The sequence below is a fragment of the Genypterus blacodes genome, unplaced genomic scaffold (genome assembly GCF_046128005.1).
Source record: "Genypterus blacodes isolate CSIRO-AG114 ecotype Tasmania unplaced genomic scaffold, CSIRO-AGI_Gbla_v1 ptg000021l_1, whole genome shotgun sequence".
Lineage (NCBI taxonomy): Eukaryota > Metazoa > Chordata > Actinopteri > Ophidiiformes > Ophidiidae > Genypterus > Genypterus blacodes.
The window spans coordinates 6,737,446-6,756,808 of NW_027466834.1; the positions used below are offsets into that span (position 1 = coordinate 6,737,446).

The 19,363-nt window shown below is 44.3% G+C and overlaps 1 protein-coding gene across 2 annotated transcripts; it reads right to left on the bottom strand.

Annotated features, from left to right (window-relative positions):
* Positions 1-29: 29 nt before the first annotated feature.
* On the bottom strand, positions 30-15,519 carry LOC142991901 (isocitrate dehydrogenase [NADP], mitochondrial). Of its 2 annotated transcripts, none has more exons than XM_076142070.1 (11): positions 13,929-15,519; positions 4,859-4,929; positions 4,275-4,440; positions 3,163-3,323; positions 2,831-2,974; positions 2,306-2,442; positions 2,004-2,155; positions 1,712-1,824; positions 1,321-1,418; positions 1,127-1,219; positions 30-474 (listed from the first exon to the last, which is right to left on the bottom strand). In XM_076142070.1, the coding sequence occupies exons 1-11, from the start codon at positions 15,517-15,519 to the stop codon at positions 390-392; spliced, it is 2,811 nt and encodes a 936-aa protein (XP_075998185.1). In that variant the 3' UTR covers positions 30-389. The 2 variants fall into 2 exon arrangements, with proteins under 2 accessions (XP_075998185.1, XP_075998186.1); XM_076142071.1 differs by lacking the exon at positions 13,929-15,519 and adding an exon at positions 9,530-9,738 and having other exon boundaries at positions 4,859-4,950.
* Positions 15,520-19,363: the final 3,844 nt, after the last annotated feature.

Consider the following 19,363-nt stretch of genomic DNA (forward strand, 5'->3'; position numbering starts at 1 on the left):
TCCTTTTGAATCAAACACGAAAAACGGTGTGTGTTCCGACAAGTTAGTTTATTGACAGGTATGATTGACAGGCTTCAGTCTTTTCTCCCCCCGCAAGGTTTCACACGGTATCTATAACAGTACTTCACATTACAAAAATAAAACCTTGTAATTACGGGACAGGTAGTTAAAGGAGGCGTCGAGGTGGAAAGGAAACGACCTCTTGATTGCTTCATCTTTACCTAATAGAGCACTACAAAATTCTATAGTACAGTAATACAGTACGTTTTTGCTTTCTTTAGATCAAATGCGCGTGGATTTCTTGACCTTTTTTTAAGTTAAAAATGAGGTACAAAAATGAGAACAATGACATCGCCATCTACTGGCTATGCGTGCTCCTTCCGACTCCTTCACTTGCCGAGGGCTTTGTCCAGGTTCGTCTTGATGGCGTCCAGGAAGTCTGTGGTGTTGACGTAGTGCTCGTTCAGCTTGACACTGAGGAGACAAAGAGGGGGGACACGTTCTCACTCCAACTGCTTTGTAGTGCTTGTAACTCCATTCTATACGAGTGAGTAGAAGGTAAACATCCTAACGCAGGAGAGGTATGACATAAGCAGCACTGAGGAAGTAGTAGCTATTGGTGGCAAACGTCTGTTGATGCGTCTAAAAATGGCTGCTCTCCAGGTATTTTAATTCGACGCCGCGTACCCGATTCGCCAAGAATAAACATCTAGACAACGAGAGAAACATCCTTGGGCGTGCCAGCCCAAACAAGACGCATGAAAACAATTGCGCGTTAAAGCGAACGCCGGGCAATAACGGAGCTCATTTCCAAAACGTGATGCGTGACAGAGGCAGAACTCCTCAAATGCTTAAAATAGTTTTACATAAAAGGAACCGACGGGGGTTCCTGGCAGCTAATAAAGGATATTTTAGGATGCATACCAGCGCTTTAAATGCCACTTACCCAGAATCAAATACGTGCAACAATGGGGTGCTGCAGTGTTTCCAAACGGTTTTCAAAATAGTTTTGTTCTTCCGGCTGTTTTTGTAAACGTTTCTCTCTGCTTTTATTGCTGCGAGCTGACTTCCTCTGAATGGCTCGTAGCCTCTGAATCTCAGTGAATACATAGGTTAAGGTGCTTACTTGGGGAGGCCGTGGATGCAGCCTGCAAGGTCCTTGGTCATAACGCCGCTCTCCACAGTCGCCACACACACCCTCTCCAGAGTCTGAGAGAACCTGCGGGGGTTAAACAGAAAGCGTTTAGGAAGAGCAAAGGTTCCTCTCAGGTGCGGTGCGATCACACCTGCAACCACAAGACGCGTGGATGTATCCTTTACTTGATAAGGTCGGGGTTGCCGTCAAGTTTCCCGCGATGCTCCAGGCCCTTAGTCCAGGCGAAGATGCTGGCGATGGGGTTGGTGCTGGTCGGCCGACCCTGAAGGAAGAAAAGGAGGCAGAAATATGTTTTAAGGGACTTGGTTAGGACAAGAATATACATTTTCTATTTCTAACCCCTATGGGAATAGTTAAATAAACAAGCCTCTGCTATTTTTGCACAGAAAAATCGATTTCCAATTTCCGCCACATGATGGCAGTGTCGCCTCACAGATCCTACAGAGCGACTGCAGGGCCTACAATGTGTCTCACGTTGAGTTTTCCATTGCCAAATTAAAGCGTTTGACTAGCACACAGTCACAAGGCTAATTAAAAGAAGAAGAGGCTTGTAACCTTCTGGTGCTCGCGATAGTGCCTGGTCACGGTGCCGTGGGCGGCCTCGGCTTCAATGGTCTTGCCGTCAGGGCAGACGAGGACGGACGCCATCAAGCCCAGGGAGCCGAAACCTGAAGGAAGGGAAATGGAAAAAATGCGGAGATACTATTTTTAGGAATCCATTTCACAGAAACGAGCACGTGCTCAAAAAAAACAGGCAAGCGGCTCGCATCTCTCCTAAGATTCCCACGTTTTCGTCATGACCTTATTGCCGTAACAAAGCGAGGCGATCGCCGTCCGAATGTCTCACCCTGTGCCAGGATATCGGACTGGACGTCTCCGTCGTAGTTCTTGCACGCCCACACGAAGGCTCCGGACGATTTCAGCACCTGAGCCACCATGTCGTCGATCAGCCTGTGCTCGTACCAGATCTTCAGTTTGTCAAAGTCGGGCTTGTAGTGCCTGGAGGAGATCGCCAAAGCCAAAGTTAAAGCTGTGAACGTTCAATAAGAAGCCTTTCCCCCCCGCCCCCACACTCTGTTTCATCTGTGTTACACATAAAAACAAGCCTCAGAGATGATGACATCGCAATGAAAATCGGAGGACACTCACTTCTCAAAGATATCCTGGAAGATATCCTTGAATCGCCCGTCGTACGCTTTGAGGATGGTGTTCTTTGTGCTCATGTACAGGGGCCACTTCTTACCGATGGCGTACTGGAAGCAACTGTGTGCAAAACCTGTAATAGACTGATGGAGAGGGTTTATCAGTAGGACAGGGGGGGAAGGGGAGGCGGGGCGAGGGGGGGGGTCAACAACCTGCTGTTGATCTCTGATAAGATCTCATAAACACACACACATCTCTCAGTTTTACTTCCCTACAACCAGTTCAGAGTTATACAGTGTGACCTGTGATGTTGTAAAATCAAACAGACGCTTGCTGATGAGGGCAAACAGTAGGAAAGCGGGTTGACAAGAGGTCAGTCATTAGTGCAATGACATCATCTCCATTTGTGCAGAATAAAGAATAAAGACTATCAAGATTCTCCGCTTTACCAGAGAAAGTATTTGATAATTATTATCATTATTAAGGATGAAATGAAAAGATAAAGAGCTAAATGTAGGTAGATATTCTCACCTCATCCGTGTTGTACATTCCCATGCCACAGCCGCCGGCGGGAAAGTCGTACACCTCCCATTCCTTGCCTGCACTGCCATCGGCGGGGGTGAAGATCATCTTAAACTTGCCTGGCTGGTCCACCACAAAGTCTGTTGCTCTGTACTGCAGGGCAAATAAAACACGAGTCAGCGTTAAGACTCGTCTGGCTTATTTGCGTGTTTGCTCAAGATGCAAAGCGCCGCCGCAGCAGGCGGGAAGGCACGGCTGCGGGGCTGTTTGGCACGGCTGCGGGGCTGTTTGGCACGGCTGCGGGGCTGTTTGCCCGGACGTGGCGTCTCGGCTCGGCTCACCTGATCACCGAAGGCGTGTCTGCCGATGGTGATGGGCTGCGTCCAGCCTGGGACAAGCCGGGGAATGTTCTTGCAGATGATTGGCTCGCGGAAGACGGTGCCGCCCAGGATGTTCCTGATGGTTCCGTTGGGGCTCTTCCACATCTTCTTCAAGCTAAACTCTGGGAATGAAAGACAGAAGACGGTGAGGAACTGCACATCGGCTCTGCTAGTCTGCACTCAACCCCCGCTGCACCACAGGGAAACTACAAATAGAGATTAAGTACAGGTTAGTGAACTTGGGGATGTTTGTGACTCCTCATTCCATAAACCAAACCAATTCTGAAAAGATACAGATTCTTAAGACCGAGTTAGAATCTTTATCTCCTCTGAATTCTTTAATAAAAGTGGACACTTAAGACTTTGACTCTCGACAAGTTGTGTCTTGGCATCGCAAACATTCCACTGTGTGTGTGTGTGTGTGTGTGTGTGTGTGTGTGTGTGTGTGTGTGTGTGTGTGTGTGTGTGTGTGTGTGTGTGTGTGTGTGTGTGTGTGTGTGTGATGCAAATGAGACCCCTGTGAAGGCGACAGTATAGGAATGAGGTGTCAACAGTTCCTCTCAGCTGTTTGAGGCTTTTTGATGCCGTCTAAAAAAGAAAGCTTAAACTCTTTTCATGGCGAGCTCATTATGGTCACCCTGACTCCTCCCAGTGAGTTTGACGGACAGCCGGCTCAGACGTCGGCTGTTATCCAGGAAATCAGCCGGATTCACCACAGAAAGTGTCAAACTTGCATTTAAATCACACGATATTTACTACGTATCCATGGTTACAGATACAGCGAGTCGCACAGATGTGACTCGCTGTATACATTGTGTACCCATGTTGCCGTGGATACACCTTGCACAACCGATACAAAGCTCACAAGGAACAGTCTGTTCTGTCTGAAACCAAACCTAGAATGATGTCGCTTCTAAAAGGAAATCACAATATGAGCATCGACTGTAAAAACATGTTCATACTCTGTGTTGTCTGCTACAGGAAGTTCCAAGACTTAGAAACGTACACGTGGACTCAAAATACATTCATCCTGCAGTGAGGTGATGGGGTATCGGAGCGTTATTGCGGCAGACCTTGCACTCTTTCCTCGTCGGGTGTGATGGTGGCACATTTCACCGCCACGTTGTACTTCTTGGTGGCCAGGGCCGAGTCGATGGTGACCTGGTCGTCCGTCTGGTCGCGGTACGGCAGACCCAGGTCGTAGTACTTCAACTCCACATCGACATTGGACAGGATGAGCTGGAGAGACAAAACCCAGAGAGGGAGAGAGATGAGGATCCACGCTCCACGGCCAAAGACAACATTTGTTCAGTCGGAGCGTGACAGTGAATTTTGGAATCATTAGGATTAGAGACGGGGGAAGAAATACTGACTTCTTTTAAAAAAACCTACTCCAAAAGCGAGGGATTTGATCTGGTGCTCCCCTTCAGCAAGACAGAGACACGCTGAGCCATCTGCTCGCTCTGGCCCCTCCCCCTCCCACACACACACACAACACATAATGTTCCTAAGCGTCCTCCATACAACCGCCCCCTCCCGTCCACGTGTCGGTCAGCGATACAAACACACACAGGTCAAACAGTGTGGACACGCCCCCTGAGGCCTACACACACACACACGCACATATGGACAGACAGAGGAGTGTGTAGCCCGTCACCTTCTCTTTGATGAACTCCCAGATGATCCTGGTCATCTCGTCTCCGTCCATCTCCACCACCGGCTGGGCCACTTTGATGCGTTTGTCGGCATCTGTTCAAATTGTAAAGAAGAGACTCTCTTTAATGACTATGACCTTAACGGGTTAAAAAAACAAATCTAAATGCTATAAATGACCTTTATTTCAGGGTCAAAGTCTGCTGAGCAACAGCAACCATCAGGAACACAGGATACTGCGCTGATCGGAAAACGAGATCCTGTTTTAAGGACGTGCACTTCCATTTCCTGTTCCTTCTATAAATACAGAGCCGAGCGGACAGAGTGTGCCGGGAGGAAGTTAGACAGAACAGACGGTGCAACTTCACTACTAACTAACTTACTAACTAACTAACTTACTAACTAACTAACTACCCAACTGCAAAGACAACTGGCAGAAAAGGTTTTAATTGATAGATTTAGTTTAATTATTGATTATTCAGCATCACTGTCAAGAAGTTTCTCAACAAAAACAAACTGCGTGTCCGTTCTCAAAACCATCCATTGATTATTTGCCCCCTTAATGTAACAGGAGTGCTGAGCATCATCATTGCGTTGCACTTCAATCATCAGGTGTGATTGTGTTTGCCGTCCTCGCTGTTCTCGCTCTGCTGGTCAGATGTCTGCCAGCGCGGCGCTTTCACTGAATAGGAAAGTACAGGAGGGGGAGGGGCGCGCGAGCGGGGGGGGGGAAGAGATCAAGTGACGCTCAGATTTCCCAGGCAAGTCGACGCAGCGCTGCTAACTTCACAGAATTACGCAAGTCCACATATGAAACTCTGCCTGTGGTCGGTTATAGAGTGGACTTCTTCCTCTACATACCAGACTCTTACGCTTACATGAAGAAAAAGTCACAGGTGCACGTGGGCTCTGGAGAGACATCTGACCTTTAGCTGGCACCATGCGGCCATGACAGCACCTGTTAAAACACGCTGCTCCCTTCCCATGCTCCAACCGTGACACGCCAGCCCCAGCCGGCTACAGATTAACCACACGCCGCCAGAGAAACGCTGGAAACGTCCTCGCGGCGAAGACGGTTTCAAATCCCGCGCACCCGCCGTTACGTAATGACACAGCGTGGCCTTATCTTTCTTCCACTTATCAAGGAGGATTCACATGGACACGCCGTTCTCTCTTTAGAACAGCTGCACGACACAGGAGCAGGCGACCGTCGCGGCCGTAACTAATCGACTGTTAGTCAAACGTTGGCAGCTTGTTTGGGCTTTTGGTTCCGGACCTTCACGGCCCATTTGTTGTCGTTTAGGCCCGTGGTAAAGGTGAGGCGGGGTCAAAGGTGCACATAAAGCTGGGATTATAACTTTTGAGTCACGAGGGGAGTTTCTTTGGTATGCAGATTCCGTGGGCCAAGCTGATGCCAACATTCTCTTGTTCCACTGTTGATATCTTAAAATAACAAGACTTAATGTTTCCACAGCCTACAATTTTTAGCGCAACAGTCACAGAAATTGTCATGCCAGGCCAAAAGAAGTCCGATTTTAGATCTTCAAACGTTGTATGTTGAAAAACGTGTGATATTATTGAAGCGTGATGATATAGAAAACAGGAAATGAGGCTGCATCTCAACAACGCTTAAAGGCGTCGGCACAAGCTTCATTTGTATCTTTGGTGCAACAGCCCTGTGGTGATAGTGCTTTATTTGGCCAGGTAAACAGGAAGTGAGGTCACCTGTTGCCTTTCATTAAGTCATAAAAACTATTGCACGTATCTAAACATCTTCTGACGCTCTGCAAGTTGATGAGGATAGGGATTTGGCGTGCGATGAATGAACGATAGGAGTGTATACGCTCACGGCTCTCCAATAGGATCAACTTAATACCTGACAGTGAGAAAAATATCTTTCTCCTGTGGGCTTTAATATTTCAACCAAACCTGCACCGCCGCAGAACAGAGGGAAGAGGAAGAACCACGGAAACTGCAGAACTACAGACATTCAGGTGAGACTGGCTATTTTACAAAATGTCAATCGGGTGCGAGCAATGAGGTCGCTGACATCGCTGCCTCAGAAGTAGCTGAGAGTTTGGCAGATACTGTACATGGAAAAATACCAGCATCACAAGACATGATTAGCTTTAATTCATAGCCGTTTGATGCATCATTGTATTGTTGGGAGTAACAGCACAGGGGTCTGTAAAGGGTTCAATCAAAGGCTTTCAGGCCTGGTAAGTGAGGGTAAGTGAAGCCAAAATCTGTGCACCACTCTAATTAAGACAAACTAGCGCAGAGCCCTTTGAATGGCAACGCACACACAAAGACAACACACACACACAGGCTCACACAGGCCCTTCCGATTATAGTGCTGTAGTGAGAAAGATGATTGTAACAGCAGTTTGCTATGTTTACAGGCTTTTAAGGCGATTCAACAAAGAGCAGAGAGGACAACAGGGTTTGTCAAACATACTGTACGAGCCATTCCAAGGTTGGTAAGAGAATACGGTGGGTCTAATAGCATCTCTGCCTCTGTGCACTGCAGACGAGCCAGTTGCTTTTTGGCATCGTCTCAAAACCATCCGACTCAAATCTGCTCACAGAGGGCTTTTAAGGTGCTGCTGCGGGAGGGGAGGGGAGAGGAGAGGAGAGGAGAGGAGAGGAGGGGAGGGGGGAGTGCAGCAGGGAGCCGGGGACTGAGCCACATTACGTAACTTGCGAGCGTATCAACAAACTGCACACTGAAGGGCGAGCAGAAACAAAGTCATGTGGGCCGGACTGAACCGTGCCTCCTGGACATGGATGCATTAGTTCCCTCCCCCCCCCCCCACTCCTATAGATTGAGATTAACCCAGTTACAGGAAATATATTGTACACACTATGCGTGAAAGGTCTAACTTTGTAGCTCGTACCACAATCCATGCTCATCTTAGTGAGGCATCACGAGGCAAAGCTTGCTTTTTAACAAGGAATGAACCTGCTTCAGTTCAGCTGGGGAACATTTAGAGGTCATTTGATCACGCTACAAAATATAAAAGGGCAAATACAAGATCATGTGTGCGATATGCATAACAGAGAGAGCGAGGACTCGATGACAACATGGCAAAGTCATGAAAACTGGTATATAGGTGCTCCGTATAGGATGTCAACACCTCCATTGGATATGATGAGTATGTTATCAGCAGAAGGAGCCATTCATCTTATGACTGCAATAAACAAATATTCTTGTCGAACCAGCCGGCCTCAGTAATGACTATTTTGGAAAAGCTTGTCTCAAAGATAGGCACGCTGCCTTATATCACTAATAACTCGGAATTAAAGATAAACCAAAAGCTTGTGATGATGTAGATGTTTACAATAACAACTTTGGCTGCCCAGTGTGTGTGAGAGAGAAAGTTGGTTTCTCTTTCTTGGATTAGTCTGACCTGATCGAGACTAAAGCCCGAATCCTTCACTGCCTGACAGCTCGTTTGAGTACAAACCCAAGCTCAAATGTCATGTTGACTCAATCACACCATGGAGAGGAGCGAGTAGAGCCGTGCAAAGTGCCCTTCAGTTGACCCCTCCACTCACAAACAGGTGCAGCAGGTGTAGATTGCAGTTCCTATTGTATTTAAAGCAGCAGGGGCTATAGATGTTCAGCCTTAATCCTAGTTGTATAGGAAGTGTCAACAAAGCCAAACTGTAAATCTGAATCTAGTCTGTAGATAACAAAGCTGTTCATTCGGTTTGATTCTTCAAATTTGTTAATAATCTATCAGATTTGTCAGCAGCATGTAAGCGAGGTTGTAAAGGACTTTTATAGGTGGAAATTCGGTGTTTATAGCTGCAGTGTTGATGTGACCCAGATGGTGAAGAAGAGTTTGTAGGACGGCAGCCATTACCGAGTATAGCGGAGTCTCGTCTACAGTTGCCTGACCTTGGAAAACTTTCCCCCTCAAGTCAATGTCGCACTTTCACGGGTCACAGAAGCAGAACAGCTTCTGCACGACGCCTCGTTACTTCTACACTCACAGATCGAAGGGTTTAAGTGCCTGTGTTGGTGTCCTTGGTGCTGAAATTAGCAATTAAATCACAAAAAAAAGTGATGGCTACCCCGAGGGGGTTAATTCAAACTGCCGGCAGGTTTTATGTGGCGCTTTTCCAACTCTTGGTTTCGTTTTTATTCATTGATAAAAACGGGTTGGCGCGTTTAAAGAGAATGTGCACCGCGCTAAACAGTTTGTTATCTGTGTCACATTTACCGCGTCGTTAATGGAGGCGAAAAACTTTGAATGGGGAAAGACAAAGACAGCTCGCCGGCTGAAGACGTCGCTGTCTCGGCCACATCTCATCTCTTATCGTTTTGTCTCCAAATTAAGCACCCAGTCTGCCACATAACGACAGATAACAAAAGGGAAATCGTTTACGGTTTCGCTGCCCTTTCGCCGTTTAAGCCATTAACACCATTAACCGCATCCGCTGTGGCTACTGGCTAACAGCAGCTGCAACTTGGCTAGCATGGTTCCGTCAGCACAGCGCCACCGGCTTTCGTGGCTGGTTGATTCTGACGCACTGTAGTTAAAATGACTTATGCTGGCAGATGCCACCCGTGCTGCATTTAAATCGCCATCTTTACCCAAAAGTGTGGTAATTCTACGACGAGAAGATACTGATGGCGAGGATGAGAGCCGTTATTGCTCTTACTCACAGTTTCTTTGTTGCAAATTCTGGCAATTGGCAGCCGGTGCGAGAACGGCGGGGTTTCTTGAGAGAGCACCAGCGGCAGATCTCGACAGAGAGCTGAGGACTTTCAGGTATCCAGCCATGTCTCCCGGCCCGAATCACTTAGTGGCTTCACACACGACGGAACTCTGAGCGAAGAGGGGGCGAAGTGCTCCGAGGCTCTCTGCAATATACTCAGCAGCAGCAGCGACTGCACCGCCCTCCCTCCTCCCCGCCCCGGCGGGACACGCTGGGTGCTACGTCAGCGTCACACAGACAGAGGAGGGACCCAAACATAGCGGTTTAGCGTCCATGGAGCTTCAATACACACGACATAGACACACTTTACGCGTTTATAACGTGTTACTTACAAGGCCAGTCTATGCCAACTCAACTGTTTATATATTGCATAAATACTTGAGTTCGAATTCTGTTTGCATATGCCACGTTTGGTGTTGTTTACCTGACACGTTGATGGTGTCCATGCATTTGATGATACTCCTATGGTTCCACTGAGCCCCCTTGTGGTCATTGTTGGAATACATTCTCTGAAGTTTTCTCCATGTTATTTTCTTGAACTAAAGCTCAGCTAATTGACATTTACTTTAAACTTGGTGATTTTGCCTCGATGCTTTCTGGTTATGTATTTAATTCACCATCGTTTTTTTAGAAATGGAGCTGTAATCTGTAGCTGTGATGACAACTTCACTGGTACACATGCATGTATTCTAAATGCAGAGAAAGGTCAGTGAGAGTTAAGTTGTAGATGTCCACTGAATTGTCAATGAGCAGGATCCTAGAGGAGTTTCACTGTGGAAAAGGAGATCATTCTGAGTCAAATTATTTATATTCATATTGTATATGTACCATATATGAACATATCCCACCCTAACAGTTTAATATATGAAGTATTTGTGAAAGTAGGCCTGTAGAACAACTGACACAGAAAAACGAGAATCAAGGGGAAACTGAGTAGTTAACCCTAGAACAAATATAATGTGTATTATATGTACAAACCAATGGATGGGGGCAATTATAAACTACATTAACAGTGTACAGAATTAGTTGTTGTAAGTTGTAAATTGTGTTGAGACAGATGAAGAAGGGAGTAAAGAAAAATAGGTACAGTTGAAGAACACTTACACTGACAGCAGAACAGAATGTCATGCATGTAAAATATATGTCATGGAAATGTCATGGAAAAAATAGTACAATGGCAGTCATGCATGTAACTCAGCTGCATTTGCAGTGCATGCAGATGTGGATTTATACTTTACTAGCTGTTTAAAAAACAACAACAGTACATTCAATTTAATCCAAAAAGCACAATATCTGATGAAACAGAAACTAGCTCAGAGTAATTCATTCAGATTCCACATCATTTCCAGGACAGTCACTGGATAGTCATATTACAATTCCTCATGATAGAGCGCTCTAATTTTAGCAGGGGCAGGTTACCATACTGGGAGAAAGACAGGGAAGTGTGTTGCACAGTCACATGATAAGTTTGGTGGAGGGCCAGAGAATGAGCCAGCCTACAGCTCCAACCAGCCAGGTCACCTCTGAAGTCTCCTTTCTGTTTGAAAGACATTTGTTTGCACAGTTAGGGCACAATGGTCAATGGTAAGACAGGGAACAATGTGACATTACTTCTACATTCATTTAGCAACCCTAGGACCCTTGGTATGTGAAGTATGCTAACAGTCTCCACACTCTCACTGCCCCTCGCTAACATCACTTTCATATGTCCCTCTGTGAACTCCAGGGTCAACACTCTATCTTTAGTCCAGACTAAGACCATTCTGTCCTGCTCGTAATCAAAGCCAAGGTGATTGCCACATGTCGTACTAACACACTGATTGAACACACCCAAAATGTACTCAACAAGCATAGGTCCCATCATGTTATTTTAAGAGGCAGTTGTCCAGCTGGGGGTCTATTTTAGGCCTTCATTTAGAGTTGAGGGTGCAACGCTGTTATTACTGTCATGTTGGTGGTGCCGCTGTGTTTGTGTTTTTGTCTGCTTATACAAAAACAACGACAAGTCTCCATTTGCCTGCAGGAATTAAGAACATAATTTGATACTAAATACAGTTCTGTGTTGTTTGACTTGGCTCGGTACTGCAATTGTAAAAAATGCAGCTGGGGTCTTGAGGACAGCGTTGAGATTGTGTTGTAAGTCTACAGTGACCCCTGTCGAAAATGACAGGAATTGCGTACCTAATAATATGTAATAATAATAATAATGATAATAATAATGATAATAAAACTGATAATAATAATATTTTTTATTATAATTGTTACATTATTAAATTATACTGATTTAATAACAATACTATTTTAATAAAAATAATAAGATAAAAATATAAAAATAATAATAAATATTATAATAATGATGATAATGATAATAATAATAATAATAATAATAATGTGTGTTTCCTTTTTGAGAAATTAGCAGCATATACAGCTCTAGAGAATGTGTTTTATTGTGCATCTTTATGTCAGATGCAGGTGCAAATCACGTCTGATTTTGATACAAGGATAGTGTGTTTACATCACATTCCACTAGCTCTATAGCAACAGATGAGAGGTGTTAAACACGTGTCCGTGGCTGTTACAGTATCTTTACTTGCAGATGTAATGAGCCGTGCATAGTGGCACATTGAAGAGGGCTTCCAATGGCAGTTTATTGTGAAGCACCTGCTTCAACTTCATTTTGTCTCCGGGGTCTCTTGAACAACTCGGCTACCACCCACAATACATCTTTCTCCAGTTTACCTCAGGGAAGAGGTGATGTTTTGTTTTTGTTCTTTTCACTTTAATCAGAGTGTCTTATTTAAGTTAAGCTATTTTGATTTCATACGCCAGGAGAAAGATTATCACCCTGGATAACCAACTTCCTGATTACAAGGGAGCTGACAAACTGGCTACAAGGTATGAGAATTTCATATCTTAAACCAGCCATTATGCCATATTTCTAATATTGCATTAGTTGTTAATTCAATTACTGTAGGTCATTTTTATATTTCCGTGACACTATGTTACTAAACTAGCAAAATATTGAGATACAATTTGCTGTTTCTGGTCGAAGCAGAGGGGTATCACAGGATGAATTGTTTTACCTCAGATCAAGAATCCCATTGTCCCTCATGAGTGTAATTGAAACAAATTGAAAGTTTGTGTTCAAACAGCAGCAAGAAGCAAAGTCATTATTAATATTTTGTACTGTGTCCCCTCGGAATTGAAGATGAAGCTGAGATCTTCTGTGGTTGGTTTGAGATAATCACAATGACAACAAAGACGATGATGATCAAAACACTAACTGACTGCCATGATGTCCTTTTCTAATGACAATCAGCGTGGCTACTGTCAGCTGAGCTCTGTCCTAATGTGAAGAAATAAACAGCACAGCAGAAAATCACAAGTGATAGACATTTATTTAGAATATACAACAAACTACTTACAAAAATACTATAGATTATGTTTGTTTGTTTTTGTTTTTTTTAAACTGAAGTAATGCTTCACTGGTAAATTACATGGAAGCTGTATGATCTACAGTTTTGATTGCCATTTTTGTTGAAAATTACATTTGAATTGTCACTGATGTCTGTATTGACTGAGGGATATTATTCAATGTTACATGAATACATCATTTCAGAAATTACATATGCTTGTAACACTGTTAGTTGTAACATCCCTGTTTTGTTTTTTTTCTCTCCTGGGCATTAAAGTGCTGTTATTTGTAGCCCATAAGTTACCCGTCTCTTAAGGCATATTGTTCATTCATTCACATCAGGTATATAATGAGTCATTACATTTCAAAAGTATTTTGGTTACATCACTGGGAATTAAAAATGGTCTTAATACACTGAATGTATCGCTCCACTCTTTTTTTCTTTTTCTTTCTTTATCTTGAAGGCACTTTGTACAATTTGCTACAAACTGTCAAATTTCATCACACTCAAGCTACATTTTAGACAAGTGCATCACATTTTAGCTTAAAGTAAATCCATTATGGTGGTAATTACATATGCACTAAGTGCACCCAAGTGTTCTATTGGCTACAAAAGAACCCTGTTTGTTCCCTACATTTCCATGTAAGAGCTAGTTAAATGGAAAGTGCCACATCTTGGCATGTACATTCAAAACTGCAAAACATATACAGTAGTATGTTTGAAATGTCAAAAGATCACAATCCGTAAGGTTTAGGATTACAAGGGAGGCCCTATCTACAGTATATTGCTCAGTTTCAATATAACATTATTCAACATCTAGAATGGCTATGTGAGTCTACATGATTGAACCCATGGATGTACGTCCTGGCAATTTAGGGTGTTGACATTTTTTACTCCCACAAAATGTTCTGCATTAACACCTTCACTAACTAATGTGTAGCTCTTCAAAATCAGAAAGCTGCTTCATCTGCTCCACTTGCATAGAATGCCTTCTAACAAGTTTTTTCTTGCACTTAAGGCCTCCTCTCTTTGGTGTGTTTGGTGCTACTGGAACTATAGATCTGAAGCCTGTAGCCAGAGGTGAGGAGGGCTTGCTACTAGCACCAATATCAGGAATGGGAGGGTTGGGGTTAAAGTTCAGAGGGGGTAGATGGCCAGGTCTGGTATGGGAGATATGGTCTAGCAGCAGTGTCCCTGACCCTCTCCTCTCCAGAAGGCCTGGTGCACGCCTGCGTGCTGTGTTGGGAGAAGACATGCTAGCATTGCTGTCTAGAGATTCTCTGGAACTGGTCAGCATTGCTAGTGGAGAAGTGTTCAGTTTCCTTCGCTCCACTGGGACCTTAGGGGAGTCTAATACGGCAGAGTCTGAGTAGAGCTGTGAGTCAGAGTCATAGTGATCATTCCCCAGGCGTCTTCTGTGAATTGTGTCTCGCAGACTGCCTGGTGCAATGTTGCAGTTGCTGCTGTCCGGCTCCGTGGGTACAGTGCTGCGTCGCCCCAGCGGCTGGTGCTGACCCAGAGATCGCTCAAGTGATGTTTTAGCTGTTGAAGGAACTGACAGTGAGGCTGCCAATTTGCAGTGTTGTTCACCAACAAGTGGGAACAAAACTTCTTTTCCATCAATGCTGTTCTGTCGAGATAAAGCTGACCTCTTACTTTGGGAGAGTCCGTTTACACCTGTGACAACGTCCTCATCAGAACTTGCCTTTTTACTTTCCTCATGGGCCGCAGCTGCAGCCAGCACAGAGGGAGCAATCAGCCCCCAAGGCTCTGATTGCAGCCGCTTTAGCTGAGGCAAGCGTGCGCGCTTTGGGTTGGCGGGCCGACGTGTTGGAGAGGTGGGTCCATTGGTGAGCTTGGCTGAAGCGCTAGCGGAGGGTTTGAGTTTTGTCTGGAAACTAAATACTGTGTTTTGTTGTTCTTGATCATTTGTAGGAGATGCACTCACTTCGATATCGGACGGAGAAGTGCAATAGGCCTGAGTGGCTCTCTCCTCTAACGCCGGCGAGGGGGGAACATTCAGATACTGTTTGGTAGTCTTAGTGCCAGATGGTGATTTGTCTGTGGTTATTATGATGACCTCCTTGCCTTTAGCTTTACACGCATCCAAGAGCAGCTTTAGTGTCTTCTTGTCATCTGCATTGATGGCGTAGACCAGAGCTGAGGCCCCACTCCTGTCCTCCAGACTGGGATCAGCTCCATTTGTCAGCAGGTGTTCCACCACCTCGTGTCCAGCCTTATGGATGCAGGCGTGCATTAAGGCCGACTTGCCTGCTTTGTCCTGTATGTTAGGATCTGCTTGGTTGTCCAGCAGATATTTAATCAACTTAGCCTTGCTAACACTTTGCTGGTCGCTGTGTGTGGACATGCAGGCCACCATAAGAGGCGTCTCTCCTCGCTCGTTGCTCTCATTGATGTATGCGCCCCCTTCCAACAGGAGCCTGGTGAGCCTCAAACGTTTGAGCCACACCGCCTTCAGGAGCGAGTTCCCATCCGTCCGCAGCTCCAGTATGTCTGCCATCTCCCAGCCAATCACAGATCTCCCCTTCAGTGTTGAAAAAGCAGCTACAGCTCACAGCCCTTTGAAGAAATAATGACAGTGTTACATTACTACAAAATCTAAATAATTTGAGGATCTGTTGAGGATATGAGAATCTGAGAATTGTGTTTGCTTCCATAAGCTCTTGAGGACAGGCACAGAACCACGGCCAGCAGGTGGCAGTACGATACAACAATGTCATTTTCAAATTACCGACATGAAACATAATCTTATAGTATTGACCATAAAACAATCTTGTGATCATACATTTATTACTGAGTTGTGCAAAAAGGTTTTCCTCCAAATTTGAAATGACGCAACAATCATGTGCATCTAAGAAAACACGTTTTAGATGCACTTTTTTAGATTCACATTGGCGACGAATGATCTGTTTGCGCTGTTTGTATATTAGATTTAAAGTTGATCTACTTGTAAAGCGTAACTTACTGATGTTTCTTATATCATAACGATGATCGATTAAAGCCTCTATCATCTATCAAGCCACAACGCGCATAAGCACCTGCCTCATATGGCTTTGCGTATTCGAACAGGTACATTATGTACGTAAGTCCCTTAACGTAAAGGATATTTAGTGATATTATTAGTATTAGGAACATTAATAGCTACAGCAGATGCCATAACGACGCACTGGGCTGAGAGTCGTTCTCCGTCGTTCTCATTTTGGGACGCACTCCATTTCAGAATTGTTATAGAGTGCTTATTTAATTTCCTGCCACAAAACTGCATGCTAATATTAATATCAATTCACAATATCAAACCATGAACCACGCGCTTGACGTTGTTATGCGTAATAAGGAAGATTCGATTACACCAAACAGCCTCCTTCAGGGGACACGAAGGAAGAATCAAGGCTTTAAAGACACAAGTTGAATGAAAATAAGCTCCGTTTGTATTCGATTTGTACTTCAAATAAAGCAAAGAAACTTAAGTATCTTACCTGCTGGTAAAGCTTTCCCATGCTCCAATAAGTGCCGAGTCTTAGTCATGCAAAAGAGAAAAAAAACCAGGCTGATCAATGATTAAAGACACAAAGTTTGGAGTAGTTCTTCTCAATATTCCTGCTTTTCCTGATTGGATGGAAGCTTTTCCCAGAGACGCGGTCCCTGCTTCGGGTTACGAGCTGGCGGACCTTTGTGGCACCATCTCGCATGAGCTGGGTGGCTTTTGTTATAGAGGCGCATCCACACCAGTCCAATCGGGGACTATGCCTCTCACTGCGCAATCAATCACAACCCGGAGCTGCTGCGGTTATAAATAACTTACTTTCTTGCTCGCTGAATGAAACGTGTATTCTCTTGACGTCAGAGTTGACCCAAAATAAATCGCGTCACTCTGCATATTTGCAGGAAGCAAATAAGAAAACAAGCGATGTACCTTCCAGAAGAAATATGTAAATGTTCTGCGCGTCTATGTTTGCTTATTGATCTCAAAACAACGATTTGCAAACCAAAGCGTCGGATATGATGGATATGGTTAGGAGGGAATATTAATTGGTATTACTGATTATATTTGGTTTATATTTGAGGAACCCTGACTCAGACTGTCACCATATGTTACTATATTAAAGAGCACAATGATGATATGGCAGGAAAGACGTATATCATCACTTAATACTGTGATTATTTGCATTATATAAGGAAGTGCAGACCCTCTCATGTACCTTATTATGACATCCTGGTAACAGACATGTGATAGTTACAGTGAGCTGTGATACTGACTCATGTACTTTGCATTGTGAGGATCTTTGATGAGCCTCTTCTGTTATTTTCATACATCAGAGCACTTGGGAGTGTACTGCACATACCATGGCAACAACAGTGTCCAAATCGTCCCCCACTTTTTTGAAGTTTGTAGTCATTTTAAAGGTAGAATCTGTCAACAAAATACTCTCCTCAGCAGAGAAACTCCAAAGAATAGATTCCACCCCCCCACCCTCTATTTGCAGACACACAGGCTAACTAAAGATGACAACATGATCCAAGCTATTTATGTTTCAGGTGCTGTGAAATGTTTGTAAATACAACACATGCAACATTTTAACAAACAAATGATTTACTCGTGATTTTGTCAAACCCTTCTATGTGACTATGTGAGCTCATAGTCCAGAAATAAGGATTGGATCTTTAATGGTTAGGCGCTGTAGGAAGGTAAACATAGCATGAAGCAGTGTAGTTGCTATAGTTACCTGCAGTTTATACCCTGCACTGATTTTGAAAGGTGCTTAAACTCTACTGCGATGTCTTGATATGGATTTTAAAGGACACCTACCTGCCAATCAGAGCACAGTATGTTCACAGGTCGTGCCATAAAATAACACTTAAACACAGCAGCCACAAGCTACAAATCCCTTATGGACACACTGTGATCCACATTGCTTTACTTTGAAATAAACAAACGGATATTAAATATTTCATACTTAAATGTTTACTGCGCAATTAAAGAGGCCAAAACTTGTACCAGCCATCACAGCCATCGAGCTTAATAGGGACGGCTCTATTTTTAGGTTGCTATGAGACAGCAGAGAAGCAGTTTCTAATGAGAACAGCGATGCTCTCAGCCCTGCAAGGAACAGGTAAACCGGACACATAACATTCCACCAAGGACCGGAGGATTTTATGTCATTTACTCAAAGACAGTTGACGGTGTTTTTTCACTTGCACAAGAAAACCGACCACTAGATTAGATCATTAGTCCTTTGACCCTGGCTGAGTTCCTCTGAGACCGGGACTAATCACTTTATTAACCATCCAAACACTTATTTGATGTCTCAGGACTCCAGCCGTCAATGCTGGCAGTGATTTCTCACCTGTGATTGCCTCCTCGGACCCCAGGGACATGTTGTTTACGAGGCTCGGGGAGAGGCTGGATTTTAGAACAGCGTGTTCATCCAGCCTAAAGAATGTGTCCCTCTTATTCAGCACTGTGCAAAATGAATATAAGGTGTTTATTCCTTACATTCATCCCTGTTCATTAAAAATCCTTGCATTTAATGGTATGTTTTTACATCCAAGACAGTGCAGCTGTGATTGTAAATGTCAACCAAACCTGTAGGTTGAGTAATCAGCTGTAGAAAAGGAAGCAGGAAGAGATTTTCCTCCCAAACCATTGTTGTTAAGAACTGCAGTCTAGCAAAAGTATACCTAGTTCATTCAGTCCCCTAAAAAAAAACATTTGGTGCACTTGATTGTCGTGCACTTTCCTTTTGAAATCACCTGCATAATTGGTGGAACCTGCTGTCTCTTTCCACAGGGTGCAGGAGAAAGGCCAAAGCTCACAGGTTTAGATGCATTCATTAGCACGGGAGTCACAGGGACGTCAAACAGTCGTCATACAGCCTGATCTTTGCCCCGGTGATGCTGCCGTCGGTGGTATATTAAAGAGGAAAATAAATAATTAAAGCGGGAGGAGAATAAGTGCTGTCATCCCACGGGAGCAGTTTCCATTTTCAGATATCTAACATCGCACCTGCTGCTCCCCCCACCCCCCCCCCCCCCCTTGCTAAATATAACCTCCTCTTCCTTCCTGCATTGTGAGATTTTTACTCAGACTTAAAGTGCCGAGTCTATTTCTGGATCCTGGGCGAGGAACATGTAAAAGTTACAGGTTATTGAAAAGAGCAGGTAGCAAAACAAGAATGTGATCATGGCGTCTACGCACTCATCAACACCGTGAAAGAGGACGTCTAGCCTCTCATCCTAACTACTGTGAACCATTCCTATAATAGAAGGCAGGAATTGATAATGGATGAAAGTGGAATAAGAAATGAACATCCTTCTCTCATCCATTCTCTCTACCTGCTTCTCCT

What these genes read in the sequence shown, in the direction of transcription:
- LOC142991901 (XM_076142070.1), bottom strand. Translation starts at nt 15,519, where the DNA reads ATGGCAGACATACTGGAGCTGCGGACGGATGGGAACTCGCTCCTGAAG. An exon ending in GTCCGATATCCTGGCACAGG is followed by an intron (nt 1,825 to 2,003) that starts GTGAGACATTCG and finishes CCCTTCCTTCAG; the next exon opens with GTTTCGGCTCCCTGGGCTTG. An exon ending in ACTATCGCGAGCACCAGAAG is followed by an intron (nt 1,419 to 1,711) that starts GTTACAAGCCTC and finishes TTCTTCCTTCAG; the next exon opens with GGTCGGCCGACCAGCACCAA.